Here is a 15,191-nt window from a genome sequence, read left to right as displayed (position 1 = left end):
TCCCACATCCATCCAGAAGACACAGATGATGAGACGGGCCAGGTTCTCCATGGTATGGACTCCCTGCCGCCCATTCTCAGGCGCTACGTCCAGGAAGATAACCGCTGGTTCCAGCAGGAGCTAAATGAATGGGAGGAGCAGTTCTGTCAGACCGCGACCCCGCAGGAAGAGCCTACAGCCCCTGCAGAGCCCCCTAGCTCCAGAATGGACAATGTTCAGAAAACTCCTGTTGAGCCGGCCCCCCAGTCAGGGCCCCCCATAGAGGAGCTGGACCAGGGACCTGCTTCAGAGCCACCACCAGAACCAGAGGAGGGTAATGGTCCAGAGTCAGCCTCCAGAGAGAAACCTGAAGGTATGTAGTGCTGACTGGAGAGTTTCTGTTATCCTACACATTTATAACTAGAAATTATAAACTAATTAAAATCCTAATGTAGATTATCTGCAAAAGAACCATCATTACATTGTTGGTAGTGGCTGATGTAGCCAGAAATCTTTAGTTTCAAACAGAGATGAGAGGCAGGTAAAACTGCAACATGGAACAAATTTAAAGGTAAAAAATTAATCATTAAAAACTGTGTATCTATGGCTATCTAATCACTTTTTTAACATAACTGTAATGCTTTTATTCTCTTATAATGAAGCATTTATATCTACTCACCATTTTTAATACGGTGCATCTGAATGGACAAGCAACTATGAGTGTGAAGTGAGAACCCTCTGAGCTTTAAAATAGCTTTGTTTGAGAGGCACTAGTTTGGGATAAATAACAGCGGCCCAGAGGGAGATAAAGCAAGGCAAGTTTATTTTAAATTCAGCAACAGGATGATTCACAGTGCTTTACAGAGAATAAGAAGCATAATTCAACTTTAAAAACAAATGAGAAAGGTAAAAGAAAGAACATTGGGTAAAAACTATTAAAACATGATCAAGTTAAAAATTCCAGCTCAAAAGAAACACTTGCAGATCTGGACTTTTAAAATAAAAACTTTTGGAATGCAGCAGAACACAGGTGGGTCTTTATCCTGGATTTAAATAAACGGAGTGTTTCAGCTGATCTGAGACTTTCTGGGAGTTTGTTCCAGACATGTGGAGCATAGAAGCTGAATGCAGCTTCTCCATGTCTTGTTCTGACTCTGGTAACTGATAAGAAAATGGAACCAGATGACCTGAGGGTTCTGGTAGGTTCATACTGGGTCAAGAAGTCCCTGATGTATTTTGGTCCTAAACCATTCAGAGCTTTATAGACCAGCAGCAGAACTTTAAAGTCTATCCTCTGACAAACAGGCAGTCAGTAAAAAAGACCTCAGAGCTGGACTGATGTGGTCCACTTTCTTGGTGTTAGTGAGGACTCGAGCAGCAGAATTCTGAATAAGCTGCAGGTGTCTAATGAATTTTTTAGGTAAAACCTGTAAAAACACTGTTACAATAATCAAGCCGACTAAAGATGAAAGCATGGACTAGTTTTTCCAAGTCTTGCTGAGACATGAGATCTTTTACCCTTGATATATTCTTAAGGTGATATTAGGCTGACTTTGTGATTCCCATAATGTGTTTTACAGGGTTTAGGTCTGAGCCCAACATTATTCCCAGATTTCTGGCCTGGTTGGTGGTTTTTAGGCATATAAACTGAATCCTCACACAATGCTTGCTCTACATCTAACCAGGTTCTACACAATAACTCATTAATTTGACTCAGGTGTGTTGTTACAGGAATACATGGAAAACCTGCTGGATTGCGGCCCTCGTAGGACCGAATTGAGTAGCCCTGGTTTAGTGGGTATTACTGAGAACAGGTAGTTGACTTTAGGTAGAACATGTGGGGAGACCTTGAGTGGCAGTTGGAGGTGTGTATGTATGTTTGTGGTGGAACAACAGTATCCATATTTGTTTGCAGTTCTTACAGCCCAGGGGAAAAAGCTGTTTCTGTATCTGGTGGTGCGTGATTTGATTGATCTGTAGCACCACCCAGAAGGCAACAGATCAAACAAGTGACTGGTTGGATGTGAGAGGTCTGGGATTATGTATTTGATCCTGTTGAGGCAGAGGATCAGGGATATTTCATCCAAGAAGAGCAGGGGCAGCTGATGATTTTTTTTGTGCTGTAGAAATCACCCTCTGGAGAGCCTTCCTGTCCTCCCCTGTGGAACCAGCATACCACACACACAAACAGTATGTGAGCACACTTTCCAAATAGGAGTGATAAAAGGCCAGTAGCAGTTTTTTCTCCAGGTTGTTCTTCCTCAGGACCTGAGGAAGGAGAGGTCTGTAGAGATGTGGATGCCCAGGAACTTAGAGGTGGAGACAACCTCCACACACTCTTCATTGATGGAGAGAGGGGCATGGTCTTCCCTACTCTTCCTGAAGTCAATAATTATTTATTTGTATTTTTGTTGTTGTTGTTTTTGTTTTGTTTTATGTTTATTGTCAGGTTATCGTCCAAGCACCAGGCAGAGAGTTTCCTGATATCATCTCTGTATGCTGTCTCATCTCCATCAGTGATGAGCCCAACCATGGTGGTGTCATCCGCAAACTTAATGATGGTATTGGATCGGTGGGATGAGGAGCAGTCTTGTGTACAGAGCATAGAGTAGGGGGCTCAGCACACAACCCTGTGGGGAGCCCGTGCTTAGAGTGATGGTGGAGGATAGGTGGGAGCCAAGGTGGACACACTGTGGGCGGTTTGAAAGAAAGTCCTTTTCCAGTAGCAGATAGCGAGGGGAAGCTGGAGGTCAGGCAGTTTGATAAAGAATATGTCCGGGATTATCGTATTAAATGCTGAGCTGAAGTCCACAAAGAGCATCCTCACATAGTTCCTCCGGTGCTCCAGGTGGCCAAGTGCTGAATAAAACACGATGGCGACTGCATCCTCCGTAGATCAGTTTGCTCTGTAAGCAAACTGGTGGCCGTCAAGGGAGGGAGGAAAACAGTCTCTGATGTGGTGAGAGACCATTCACACAAAGCACTTCATGATTACAGATGTTAGTGCTATGGGTTTATAGTCAATGAGGCTGCCAGTGGGAGATTTATTGGGGATAGGAAGGATAGTGGCAGATTTCATGCAGGGTGGAACGGCGGAGCATGACAGGGAGAGATTGAATAGCTTTGTGAAGATCCCTGCCAGCCGGTCTACACCGGCTTTCATCACCGTAGCTGGAACGGCGTCAGGTCGTGCTTCCTTCCCGGGTTCAATGCCCTCAGCACCCTTCTCACATCATGTTCCTGAAGACAGAGTGATGGGGTGCTGGAGTTGGAGATAACAGGGGCAGTGAGGGTTGGTGTTTAGACTTAAAGTGTCCAAAGAAGCTGTTCAGCTCCTCTGCCAGCATGCTGTTTCCACTTGGAGTGGCAGGGCTGCAGCTTCTGAATTTGGGCATGGCCTGGATGCCCCTCCACATCTGTGTAGAGGTTGTTGTGTAGAGGTGGCCCTCAATCTTCCTCCTAAATGCGTCCTTGGCGAGTTTTATTCCTCTTCTCAGGTTGGCTCTTGCAGTGCTGTATGTTGGGTTGTCTCCAGCTCTACAGGCCAAGTCCTGGGCTTTGACCAGAGCCTGGACTTCTCCCGTCATCCAAGGTTTCTGGTTTGGAAAAACCCGGATGTGTTTGCTTACAGTGACAGATTCAATATAGCTCCTGATAAAAAGGAGGACAGTCCCTGTATAGGAGTAAAGGTCTTGCTGTTTAAAAATGCTCCAGTCTGTGTGAACAAAAGAGTCTTGCAGCTGAAGGAGTGCATTTTTCTAAGAGGAGTATAAGCAGGGATAAGAAATAGTGAGTTGTGGTCAGACTGGCCTAGGTGAGGGAGGAAAACTGCTCTATAAGCATGCTTAATATTAGAATAAACATGGGCAAAGGTCGTTACTCCCCTAGTGGGACATGCTGGTAAAACTTAGGAAGCACTGTCTTTAAGCATGCTTGGTTAAAATCCCCTGCTATTATATGGACGGTGTTAGGATGAGCCCTCTGATGTTTATTAATGATGTGCTGTAGATGTCTGAGAGCCGTGCTAACATTTGTGTTAGGTGGGATGTAAACAACAGTGATGATGGCTGCTGTTAGCTCACAGGGCAGATAAAAGTCAAAGTTTGTAAGTCACAATTAATGGGCATAACTACAGTCTTCGATCAGTTAAGAGAGTAATCAGATATTGATGAGAATATGTTAATGATTGTGATTGTCTGGGGGAGAGTTTGTTGGTGAGTTCTGGAGGAAAAGTAGTACATCATCAGCATAAAGACTTTTCTTATGTTCGATACATTTGGTATGGATTGCTTTATTCTCTTTATTTTGTCTTATGGCAGCTGCTAAGGGTTCAATAAAAATAACAAAAAGTGAGGGAGAAAGCGGGCAGCCCTGCCTGGTGCCTCTGCAAACAGAATCTTGGCGAAATTTGATCATTGGTCTTCACACATGCATTTGGGTTGTTATATAATATTTTTATCCAGTCTATGAAAGATGATCCAAATTTGTTTAATAATGCAAATAAAAAATTCCAGTTTACTCAGTCAAATGCTTTTTCTGCATCTAAGGAAATGACTGTGGATTCCAGATTATGTAAAGTAGAATAATCTATTATGTTAATTAATCTGCGTGTGTTAGTAGAGAAATGTCTACCTTTAATAAAGTTTGGTCAGGATGTATTATTAGAGAGGTTATTTTTTCTATCCTTCTGGCAAGAGCTTGTTTTGTAAAATTCTGCTGGATAACCATCTGTACCTGGAGCTTTATTGTTGGGCACATGCTGGAGAGCTTCATGGAGTTCACCGACTGAAAGAGGTGAATCCAAGGCCAATTTATTTTCATATTTTAATTTTGGAAGATTGATGTTACTAAGAAATTGATCAGTATTGTCATCTGTTGTGTTTAGTTGTGATTTATATACTGTTTTATAGAATTTTTTAGTGTAATTTATTTTGTCAGGTTCGTGGCTGATATTTCCTTCTGGATCTTTGACAGAGGAGAGCATTGTTTTCTCCTTGTTAGTTTTTAGCTGATTAGCCAGGAACTTTCCAGATTTGTTGCCATGTTCAAAGTTCTCCAAGCAAAGTATTTAGGGTTGGGCATCGTTTGAATTTGAACGATTCGAGTTCCGATTTTGATTCCTCATTTCGATTCCAGTTTCTAACGATTCTCAATTCCTATTCTTTTAAGAGGCAGGATCAAAAAGTTTACATCTTTTGAATGAGGTAGCTAACCAGAGGTCTTTCTGGATGAACTTCTCCATGAACGTCTTACTTTTTATGAACTTTACTCTGAATTTCTCAAAGGGCTTTTTTAACTAGTATATAAATATCAAATATATGAACTTGAATATAAATATTATAAATTTTCTTTTCACAGGGATACACTTTTCTCAAGGGAGCTTTATTTTTGAAACCCTCATGAAACCACATTTACACATATGCTGAGTGTCTGACACTGTAAGTACTTAAACATGTTACCATGCTCCCACTGATGGGCTAACCTGGTGCAGAATATCCAACAAGCAATTTGTACAACCCAGTCCAGATTAGCAGTAGGTACAGTATAAAATCAGTGATTGCTACAATTGTATCAGAAATCCCAAACATTGACAGAATGTCACTGATTTCCTCTGCAACAACACAACCGGTCTGTGCTTTGTACACAGCTTTTGTTTTTAGCACTTTTTGCAGCATTTTGCCCTCCACTATATAGTGTGCTGTGATGGTGAGGTAAAGGTCCTGGGTGATACAACTCCATCCCTCACATGTGAGTGCAACTGAGCAGACGTAACTGAGCTCTGTAATTGCATTGGACTTCTCAGCTTTGTACCAAAATGGGATTAATTTAATTCATAAGTAGTCCCTGGAAGGTGGTGTGTTTAGGTTTTTCACAATTTCCCTAGAACCATATAATGTCGCTGTTACTGTAAATTTAACTCTGTATTAATTAGCTTAGCTATATAGTTATTGCTTAACTAAACTTAATGTTGGTGATTTCACATCGGAAAAGGGATGCAGTTTTTCACAACAGAGTAGGCATAGCACATCACAGAGTCTTGTCAACTGCCGGGCTAACATTAGCAATCTCAGGTCATTTGTCTGTAAAAAATACATGGGCTAACTTTAGCTGGGCATTTGCATTTGAGTTGACCCACAGTTTTAGGTCGAGTATAACTTGTTAGCTGCCTCAGTGTTCATATAAAACATACTTTATTGTTTTACTTTCCGGATTTGGACTGAAGTGTGGTGCTAGGCTGAGGGTTGGGCCGGAGGAAGAGGCAACGGAGGAAGGCTGGCGCAGCTCGTCAAAGACGTGGCACTCTGTTATTTGTACACCATGAACCCGGAGGTGTTTGATCATGCTTGTCAAGCACACTCCTGTGCACGATATAATATTTTTACAAGTGTTGCACCGAGAGGACTTGCTATTTTTATTAAAGTGAAGCCACATTTTAGACCGCCACTTCACACTGTCCATGGTTGCAGTAATGCAAACACTTCTGGCGGCTTCTTCTTCGTTGGTGTTCGGCAGCTTCTTCTTCCAGTTGGTGGACTGGGTATCGAAACTAGGAATCGAAATTTAAAAATTTGTGTAGAAATAACTTATCCCCCCCAATTTACATCAGCCAAGCCAGCCACCCCTGTCATCCCCAGCCCAAGTCCTACAGTGGCATTAATCTCCCGACTCCATACCCCTCACCAGTCAGACCAGTCTACAAGTCACTTCCAGCCAGGTGAGGAGTGAGCTGGAGCAGCTCAGACAGGGGATAAGCAGCAGGACCTGATGGCATCAGCCCCAGTGTTAAAGGCCTGCTCCAGCCAGCTGTGTGGGGTTCTTCAGCACCTCTGCAACCTGAGCCTGCACCATCAGAGTCCCAGTCCTATGGAAGACATAATGCCTGGTCCCTGGGCCCAAGAAAACCCATCCAATGGAATCAAAGAACTACAGGTGGTAGTCTTTACAACACATCCAGGCCTGTAGCACTGACCTCTCATGTCATGAAGGTTATGGAGAGGTTGAGCCTGAGAAACCTCAGGCACCTGATTGCTGCACCACAAGACCTTCTGCAGTTTGCATACCAGCCCTTGTTTGGGGTTGATGATGCAGTTCTGCTGCAGAGGGCTTATGCCTCCTTGGACAGACCCAACACCACCGTGTGCATAACGTTTTTCGACTTCTCCAGCACCTTTAACATAATCCAACCAGTAGGAGAAGTTGGAGAACATGAATGTGGATGCTCCCCTGGTGGTGTGGAGTCACTATATGAGTTGCAGACTGCAGTTCATAAAACTGCAAAGGTGTGTGTCAGAGTGTCTTGACGAGCAACATCGGAGCGCACCAGGGAACTGTGCTATCACCGTTCCTCTTCAGCACCTACAGGGCCAACGTCAAGTATAGCACGGAGTCCTGTCATCTGCAGTAATTCTCTGATGACATGGTCATAGTTGGGAGAGCTGAGAACAGGCGGTACGATGAGTACAGGAGACTCGTAGACTGCTTTGTGAAGTGGTGTAAGGAGAACCACCTACTGCTAAATGTGAACAAAACAAAGGATATGGTGGTGGACTTTGGCAAGAATAGACAGCTGCATTGAAGGTACAGCGGTGGAAATTTTGACATCCTACAAGTATCTGGGAGTTCAACTGAAACACAGGTTGGTCATAGAATGGGGGGGGGGAGCAATGGGTATCTCCGATTTATTACTGTATGTATCAGACCCTGTTCAAAGTGCTCCCGTTATAATCCATACTTTGAGAAAATTTGGAGCTATTCTGGATACAAATTGAATATTAATAAAAGTGAATGTTACCCTGTTAATGCCCTGGCTCTTCAAATATGAGATGGTGATCTGCCATTTGTAATGTCAAAAAATGGCTTTAAATACTTAGGTATTAACATTACAAGAGATATGCAGCAACTTAATCAAAAAAACTTTGGCCCACTATTTGATAAAACCAAATTAGATTTAAAGAAATGGAAATTATGTAATCTATCCTTAGCAGGGAAGGTTAATTGTATCAAAATGACTGTGCTCCCCAAATTCCTCTACCTATTTCAATGTATTCCTCTCTACATCCCTAAATCTTTCTTCAAGTCTCTTGACAGGGCCTTCACCTCTTTTTTGTGGGATGAGAAGAAATCTAGAATACGCTTAGAACTGTTACAGAGGCCTAAAAACAGTCGTGGCCTAGCTCTACCAAATTTTTGTTATTACTACTGGGCCTCAAATATTTACAAAGTCATACATTGGCTTTATACTCCTGATATGAATTGGTGCCTTTTAGAAGCTGTGTCCTGTATCTCCACTTCCCTTAGAGCTTTGGTCACCTCTAGTCTACCCATTTCTGTCTCAAAATTCACTAACAATCCAGTAGTCATAAATACCCTCAAAATATGGTCTCAATTTAGACAGAACTTTGGAATTGGCAACCTTATTTATCTCAGTCCTTTACTTAACAATTATAATTTTCCCCAGGCAAGACAAGATTCTGAATTCATTCTTTGGCAAAGACAAGGTATTTGTCATTTTAAAGACATGTACATAAACTCTATTTTTGCAAGTTTTGACGAGCTGTCTCGCAAGTTCAGTCTCCCCCGATCTAGTCTATTTCATTATTTCCAAGTCCTCCACTTTATACAATATCATGACACCAACTTCCCTCATATGTCATCATCCCCCAGTTTAGATGATCTGCTAGGGGCTTTTAATACTAAGAGACTAATTTCAAGAATAAATAATTTTATATCCTCCTTTAAAGACACAAACCTTACGAAGATCAAAGCGGACTGGTTGGCTGAGTTGGGTGGGGAACTGGAGTCAGAAGACATTTGGGACAATGCTTTGTTAAAAGTAAACTGTAGCACTTCTTGTGCCCGGTTAAGCATAATTCAATTTAAAATTTTGCACCGCATTCACTACTCCAAGGCAAAACTGGCTAGAATATACCCTAATGTTGAGGCTAACTGTGACAGATGTCGAAATACCCCTGCCAATTTGTCCCATATGTTTTGGTTGTGTCCGTCCCTCACAGCCTACTGGTCTACGATTTTTAAAACACTATCAGAAGCTCTAAGCATTGACCTTCAACCCAATGCAGCAGTGGCCATATTTGGCACAACGGATAGAAGACATGCTACAATAAGGAAAAGTTACCAAAACATAATCGCTTTCACAACATTGCTAGCACGCAGACGGATATTATTACACTGGAAGTCAAACAAACCGTCTAAAGTGTCCTTGTGGTTTAGTGACCTAATGCACTGCATACAGTTAGAAAAGATAAAGTACTCTCTCAGGGGGTCACGGAACAAATTCTTTTCTGTCTGGGACCCAGTGTTGTCCTATTTAGGTAAACTGAAAACCCTACCTGTCCAGTGCCACTCAAACTCCTCTTGAATCTGCAAGTGTGACTTAATTATTCATGTGTAACAAATGATTTGTGGCATAAGCTACACAAGCTGTGAAGAGCCTGTATTCACTGTTTTCTCTGTTGCTGTTTTATTTTTGTTTTTTCTCTTTTATTTCCCATTGCATGTATGTTTACCAATGTTGGTAGTGACAATGATAATGCTATTTTGTTGTTGCTATTTTTCTGCCTGTCATTATTGCTGTCGCCATCCCTTCCGGTGGATGTCCCAAATGTTCCAGGGTGGGCTACTGTTGCTAGAAAATGTTGATATGAGCACTACTCTATGTATACTTAACCTCGATATGTTCAACTTTGTACATGTACTGTACAACTGGTGCTCAATAAAAATAATTATAAAAAAAAAAAAAAAGAAGGGTCTGAGTCATCTCTACAGAGACCCAGGTCCTCTAACGTCTGCAGCACAATGCTCCACATGTTTCACCAGTCAGTTGTTTCGAGCACCATCTTCTTTGCTGTGGTGTGCTGGGGCGCAGGCATCAAAGCAAAGGACGCATACAGAACTCATCAGAAAGTCCGTCATCGGGATGAAGCTCCCCGCTCTGGAGGAGATCGTCAGTGACAGAATGCTGGACAATAACTCCCATCCCCTCCACGAAGCTGTGGACAGTTTGAGGATCTGTTTCAGCAGCAGACTCCTCCATCCTCGTTGTCTGAAGGAACGATACAGGAGGTCATTCCTGCCAGCTGCTGTCAGGCTTTACAACACATCCACCACCCTAGACAGACACACACTCAGCACCATGAATGTGTAAATATATATGTGTTAATAAAATACACCTAAAGTAAATATCTATATATAAATATAGATTTATTATATATATGTGTATTTTTATGTATATATGTAAATATCAGTGTTTATTATTTTTTATTATTGCTTGTCTTTTCAGTTCTTGTTGTACTGTTGTTGCTGTTACGACAATTTAATTTCCCTCCGGGATTAATAAAAATTTTCTGATTGTGATTCTGAATATTTTTTAGCGGCCTATCAATGCTCCATGTGGCTATGTTTAGCCAACACTCATTTTGGATTTCTCCAAGAATTTTAATGTTGTGTCAACAAACAGGTGGATAGATCAAAAGTGTACACTTTGAAAGTTGATACACCTTCTTGTATGAGATGAGATTATCTGATTATGTAATAGTCTGTGAGTTGCTATGGAAAACCATGATTTGTTACAAGCACATGTATCAGCTCACACCCTCTCTCCGTCTCCCTGACATCAGAGAAATCAGAGTTATCGCTTCCACTTGAGAGTCCTGGCCGCCAGCCAGACAACACTGATGCTGCTGCAGTCACTGACACCCTGGAGCCGAGCCAGACCTCCATATCAGCTGAGAGGGAGCTGCAGAGTCAGGTGGGAAAGTCCCCTCCTTCCCCCATACCTATTCCTTCCTAGTAGAATATGGGTCAGAAATTCTCTGACACAAAAATAGCATGTGCATCTGGGTCAAGGATAATCTTTCACTGGTTAGCATAGTGATGGAGATTCAGGCTTAATAGCATGTTTACAGTATTACCCTGGGACAGTAAGTGTTAGACGTTATTGCTGTGATCTTTGATAGTCAGTAGTTTCTTTATATCTATAATTTTCCTTTCTAGTTTTACATTTTTTTCATGAAAAACTTTTAAATGAAGACATTACATAAATGACCTAATTCACCAGAATTTCTGCTTCTTCACCTGTCAGATTCCTGGCCCAGACGCACAGCTCAGCTACCAGGCACCGCGTGACCCCCCAGTCCAGACGGATAACATGGAGGCGGCAGGCCTTGGCTCTGAAGCTGACAATGAGCCCACGGCTTCCAAAGAGGCTTCTGAACATGAGGCAGAGGAGGGACGTGAGGACCTGCAGCAGCAGGAGCTCCCGGCTAGACAGCAACAGGCTGAAAATGAGGTTTCAGAAGTGGAGATCCCCAATGTGGGCAGGATTATGGTGAGGGCTGATGCTGATGGGTACAATGAAGAGGTAAGTGCACATGTGAGATATGATTTCAGCAGCACATACAGTACCAACGATAGCTAGACCACAGGATGTGTCTTTCCACTTGGTTGTTTAAGGGTGTCAACACCTGGTCTTTTCATGTATTCACTGTCCTCTAAGTGTCTTTAAATATTTTTTTGAAAACTATATTTTTTTGAAAACTTATTAAACAAAAGAAATCAAACATAGAGCTTGTTCTGACCCTTTGCTCATACCACCACTTTGTTGATGTTAATGTTAATGAGGTGTGCGCTGATTGGCTGCAGGGAGGACAGAGTCAGAAGGGGGGGCTGGCCCAGTGCATGCACAGTGCATCAGAGTCCAAAGCATCATGGAATTCAGCCACTTATGTTTGAATCAGACTCCGAGCCTAAGAGTGAAGATACCGCTTCTACACTACACTACAGCCTCTGTAATACTGACAGTTCACCAGTTTTAGCCTCTTCAAGGAGGCTTATTTCTGCCCAGTTACCAGTAAAATCTAGCCATAGAGATTACATCCTTCACGACTCCCGTTTTACATTTATGACGTGAAAATGTCAGAGAAATAATATATATATATATATATATATATATATATATATATATATGTATATATCCTCCCTGATAAAATTATGCCAGTATCAGACTACATGATGGTCACCTTGTTAGATTAAATGATCACATGATCTCAACTTCCATGTTGTGGTAGGGAGACTAGCAAAGCTACACACATCCATCATGACAAACCATCGATCATGAATACTGTAGAGCTATGTGATAGCAGGCATGAAAAATAAGAAATAGATAAGTCATTTACAAAAATTTACGTGGCAGAGCTCTTCACCCCACTTGTAAAAAAGAAACATGGGGCTCATTTATACATTGCAGGGAATTAAACTTTTAAGCTCGTCCCTTAGCGTTAGCATTAGCATTAGCTGTGTCAGCTTAACTCACGTCTCAGACACAGTAAAGCATAACTTTATATCAGTAGCAACTGGGGCTGCAACTAATGACTATTCTGATGGTCGATTACTCACCGACTATTAGAACGACTAGTCGACCAATCGGATTATGTATCTCATAATTATTAAATGGATCTCATATCACTTTCAGCTTTGAAATCTTGCATAAGGTTGTTACGTAAGTCTGATGTGCCTCGTCTTTAAATGTTTGAGTATTGCAGACATACTTCTGTGGTACACAAGGTCTGCTTTACAAATCTCACATGTATTTAATTTATTTTGTAAGTTTAACTTTAAGATATTTCAGGCTGTTGACGTCCTCTGCTGGTCTCTGGTTGGCCACCATATTTTTCCCCTGCCAGACTTTATTGCACATGTGCGTCAGACAGAGATGCAGGTCCATGATTACCAAGAATTAATTGAATCCATTTGTCCCTGATAGTTTGGTCTGCTGCTACAGGTAAACTAAAAACATTTTGATGTTGCTTTTGGCCGAGCAGTTGACATGGGAGCACCGTTTCAACATCTCCACACAACTTGTTGCTAATGACAACTGTGGCAGGCTGAGCAGGTGGTTTTAGGCGTGGAAGAGGGGCTGGTGTATTCAAATAGCCTCCTGGGATGAGGAAATCCCAGGAGCAAATTAAAATCACGCCTTTGCGAGAGTTTACCCTTGTTGGCGGTTCTGTTGTGAACAAAGGGCCCAGATGGAAAAACTCGACAGTCTTCAAAAGAAAGGCTTTCGGGGAAGTTATCACTTTGGTCCAACACCAATACGCATTTTAACTTGAAAAATTTCCAGGTGATGACTCCTTTAAGACATGAGAAGCTATTCATTGCATCGGTTGGGGTTAAACAACTTGTTGTAGCTGGAAGATGGTCACCCTGCAGGAATTATCCAATAGGAGGCTCTGACCTGTTAATTTAGTTAAATCCAGGTGGACACTACAGCATGAAGAAAAGAGGGCTGGCTCAAGACTTTTGTGCAATACTGCAGTTGCATGTGCAATCTTTTCAAGTCAGTGGTCCTCAGTATGAACTAAACTGTGAATATCTCATCTCTGCCACAATAACCCATCAAAGTTCCTGTTTTTTACTTTTTTATGTATGTATGGTTTTGATATATGCCACTATATATATAATCTCTTTTTTTTTATTCCTGTGTCAATTCCTAGATGATGCTCACTCCAGCTATGCAAGGTGTCATCCTGGCCATAGCTAAGGCCAGACAAATCTTTGACAAAGAAGGACCTGAGGCTGGCCTCATAAAGGTATAATTTTTGAGAGATGTTACAACTCCTTGGAGGTTAAATCAAAATCAGTGCATGGATGATTAGAGAAGACAGTTTGGCTGCATGTAACCTCGGACTTGTAACTAATGTTAAGTCAGTGGACCATTTATCAACATAAAGTCTATCCACATTTTTTACATATTTACTGACAAGAACTAAAATATTAAAATTCAATTTGGTCCTCCCAGGCCTTCCATGAAGAATATTCCCGCCTGTATGAGCTCTCCCAGGAGGAGATCACGCCCCAGGAGGATGCTCGCCTGCAGCACTCCCTGGTCTACTTCTTCCAGAACAAGGCGCCCAAGCGCATTATAGAGAGGACGCTGCTGGAGCAGTTTACAGACCGCAACCTTAGCTTTGACGAGAGGTACACACCAACATATACACACCAACACACAAAGTTCAGATTTTTAAAGTTTTAAAATGGTTTAATCATAATTTAGGATCAAACTGATGCTGTAATATTAGAAAACCTTAAATGAAGTAGAAGCTGTTTTTTTTTATTATGATAATAGAAGAGTAAATAAATATTTTATTTAGAAAAGCAGGTTCTGTCTGCTGGACTGTACACGTAGTTTTACGTATGTGGTTTGAAAGAAAGTTTGACTTGTAGTGTGCAATGTCTGCCATCTAGTGTCCAGACCAGAGATCCGCAGCCTGATGACGTCCTTTTATTGATGCTATCTGTGCACACAGGGCCATCAGTATCATGAGAGAAGCCCGAGCCAAGCTGCGCCTCATTAAGCCAGAAGATATGGACATGGATGAATACATGGTACTGTCTAATGGCTAGAACGTTAAATCCTCCCATGTTTGGCTTGATTGACTCATATTCAGGGTACACTCCTCGTGCTTGTGAGGTGAATTATCTCTTCCTTATTTTTTAATGAAAATTATGTCTCTTTTGTCCTTTTTTCTTTCATTTTTATTTTTAAATGGCTTTAAGATCAGGAAGAACATGTCAAACATGAGTATGGGCTGGTAAAGGATGTGTTGTTTAGAAATGTGTTTGCTGAAAATATCAAATTAATTGTACTGAATGGAAGCAAACTGAAACAAGAGACATGCATATGAAACAAAAAAAGGTGAGTATTTTACTTAAACCATCAAGCTGATCTGTTTGCCTCATCTGAAACTTTTCACTTCATGGGAGAACCCACGATTTCAAATCAGAAAAGTTGGGAAAGAATAAAAGAAACTTAAATTTAAGGGATAAAAAAAAATTCAGTAATTCTTTACATTTACACAGAATTTTGTATGACTGCAGACAGCGTATACATTAATCTGCATTCATTTCTTTATTTAAGGCTCACATCACATTCCACATCAAATCAAATCAAACTTTATTTATAAAATGCTTTTGATGCCAAAGGCAACACAAAATGCTTCACATGATTAAAAACATTTATACATATTTTGGTTCATGCATATTAAAAATAAAACAAGCCTTTACATACATCAAAGTAGAAATACATAACAATAAAGAAACACTCATTAAAATCTTTAACACAGTCACACGCACACACATATACACACACACGCACAAAGCACTCTGGCTTGATCCTGGTGTGAGGAAACAAG

General features: G+C 41.4%; 1 protein-coding gene across 3 annotated transcripts in view; it reads left to right on the top strand.

The window, feature by feature from the left end:
* Positions 1-15,191, top strand: part of usp28 (ubiquitin specific peptidase 28) — a 46,487-nt gene that overhangs the window by 24,218 nt on the left and 7,078 nt on the right. For all 3 annotated transcript variants that reach the window (XM_042008250.1, XM_042008249.1, XM_042008252.1), the window contains 6 exons: positions 17-352; positions 10,617-10,747; positions 11,081-11,359; positions 13,494-13,589; positions 13,799-13,977; positions 14,307-14,385. In XM_042008250.1, coding sequence (XP_041864184.1) covers positions 17-352; positions 10,617-10,747; positions 11,081-11,359; positions 13,494-13,589; positions 13,799-13,977; positions 14,307-14,385 — 1,100 coding nt within the window. The remainder of the gene's footprint in view (positions 1-16; positions 353-10,616; positions 10,748-11,080; positions 11,360-13,493; positions 13,590-13,798; positions 13,978-14,306; positions 14,386-15,191) is intronic.

The sequence above is a fragment of the Melanotaenia boesemani genome, chromosome 15, assembly GCF_017639745.1.
Source record: "Melanotaenia boesemani isolate fMelBoe1 chromosome 15, fMelBoe1.pri, whole genome shotgun sequence".
NCBI classification, from domain to species: Eukaryota; Metazoa; Chordata; class Actinopteri; order Atheriniformes; family Melanotaeniidae; genus Melanotaenia; species Melanotaenia boesemani.
This window is presented reverse-complemented; position numbering and strand designations above follow the sequence as displayed.